The sequence below is a fragment of the Halyomorpha halys genome, unplaced genomic scaffold (genome assembly GCF_000696795.3).
Source record: "Halyomorpha halys isolate HHAL.00 unplaced genomic scaffold, Hhal_1.1 Scaffold206.1, whole genome shotgun sequence".
Lineage (NCBI taxonomy): Eukaryota > Metazoa > Arthropoda > Insecta > Hemiptera > Pentatomidae > Halyomorpha > Halyomorpha halys.
Window position 1 is genome coordinate 147,680 of NW_027108531.1, and position 1,985 is coordinate 149,664.

Here is a 1,985-nt window from a genome sequence, read left to right on the forward strand (position 1 = left end):
TAATAAAATAAAATAATTTAAAGCATAAATAAGTTAAAACACACACATATTATTTATCTTAATAAAACATAAAAATAAGAAAAACATTACGATCATAATTAAATTTGCTCAAAACTTCAGTATGATGCTGGTTCAAATTTTTTGTATCTGTTCTGAAATTAACAGTTTTTAATCGTTAGAATCTTTAAAATGGCTGGAATGGCTAAAATGTAGGAGTGTAAAAATAATAACAAATTTTCAAGACTATATGGATGTTTTTGTTATAACTAATAAGTATATTTGCATTTCATTTGATAAATAAATGTGAACAAGCAAAAATAATTACTTTTGTATATGAATTGATAATTTATATTAAGCCAAAATATTTAAAATATATGAGAATGAGCCTACCTTTGAAGCGTCTCGGAGAAAAGAACAACAACGCACTGCTGGAGTTCATATTCTTGAACGGTCTTCACGGGGACCATTGCGCTTACATAGGCCAGTTCAAATTCCGCCAGTAGCCTGTCAAACAGCTAAAAAAGACATCAATTTTTAATGAGGTGTAGATAGTTGACCGTAGATTAATAATGATTGGAGAAGTTTGCCGGGGGGTGCGGTCAGCAAAGAACAACATAAATAAACAAAACCATATTTATTTATTTTATGCCAATGTTTCGAAACCCCTGACAAACTTCTCCCCTGATGAAGACATGAAACTCAGGTCGCACCCCCCGACAAACTTCTCCAAACATAAATTTTTAATTAGTTAATTATATTGTAATACTTGTTTTGTATTTTTTTCTACAAATAATCATAATAATAATAAATAAATAGATATATAAATGTCAAACTTACTTCCCATATTTCTTATTGCCATCATCATTTTCAATGATTAATTTAACTATTATATGTGAGAGGTGTAGGTGATCCATTTGTAAATTTACTTTTACAAAAAGAGAAAACAAATCATTATATAGTATGTGTGTATATATTGTCTGAACAGTAATCAGTTCCTAGAAGCCATTTTTTATTAATTGATAGTTTTGATGAATTTACTTTTTAAAAAAAGATTCTAGTTTTTTTGAAAACAGACAATTGGCTGACTAATTGTTGATCGGAATAATAAATAATTAAAATTTAATTTTCAAGTATATTACAAATAACGGACATTAAATTATTACCTTAAGGGATTGAGTAAGCCTCTCGGTTTGGATCTCATGAGAGTGACCAGAGTGTAACGCAGCTTCCCTCAGGAGGCACCGCACCGCTTCGAGGGACTTGGTCAGCTGCTTGGCTAGTGGCCTCATGGCTCCGCTTTCGACTTCACGGTTCATGATGCTTGATCCAGCGGCCAAACACTAAAATAGATCATTCGATTATATAAGTTAGGCAAGAGAATACAAATTATAAAAAATAATAACTATTAAAATATGATATAATAAATTATAAAAAACAAAACAATAATCTAATTAAAAATGAAAAAAGCAACCACCGAAATACACCTACCCAACCTAATGTATGGCAGGTAACTACATGTCTCCTTAAACATAATAGTGGGTTCTTAGTGAAATTGTTTATGTAAATATAAATAATGAAACTCAATATAACGGTGGATATATTCCATACCAGAACAGAACTCAAAAGCAATAGACAAACATACTGAACTTATTTAATACATTCATTTTTTTTTTTTTTTTTTTAAGGAAGATACCCTTCTCTCCTTGACAAGACAACCTGTCTCAAGTACAGTAAAATTAGAATAAAATATTTTGGGCAATGGAACTGCTCTCCAGAACAATTATTCAGTTTGTTAAAATGCTCTAATTGAGAGCTCTCAGCAACTATGTACAACCCTACACTAGAAGTTCAGTTCTTGGTAAACATAAGAGGGATCAATGTCACAGTTTGTTACAAGTTTGATATTACTGTTATGTTTCTTTTAACATAAATACCATATTGTTATTTTAAATTAGTGACATGTTAAAAGCATTGTTTTTAAAACC

At 30.0% G+C, this 1,985-nt stretch overlaps 1 protein-coding gene across 5 annotated transcripts in view; it reads right to left on the bottom strand.

The window, feature by feature from the left end:
- Positions 1–1,985, bottom strand: part of LOC106679466 (lateral signaling target protein 2 homolog) — a 42,233-nt gene that overhangs the window by 22,619 nt on the left and 17,629 nt on the right. For all 5 annotated transcript variants that reach the window (XM_014418656.3, XM_067046851.1, XM_014418655.3 and 2 more), the window contains exons 4-5: positions 1,164–1,340; positions 391–515 (exon numbers count right to left, since the gene is read on the bottom strand). In XM_014418656.3, coding sequence (XP_014274142.1) covers positions 391–515; positions 1,164–1,340 — 302 coding nt within the window. The remainder of the gene's footprint in view (positions 1–390; positions 516–1,163; positions 1,341–1,985) is intronic.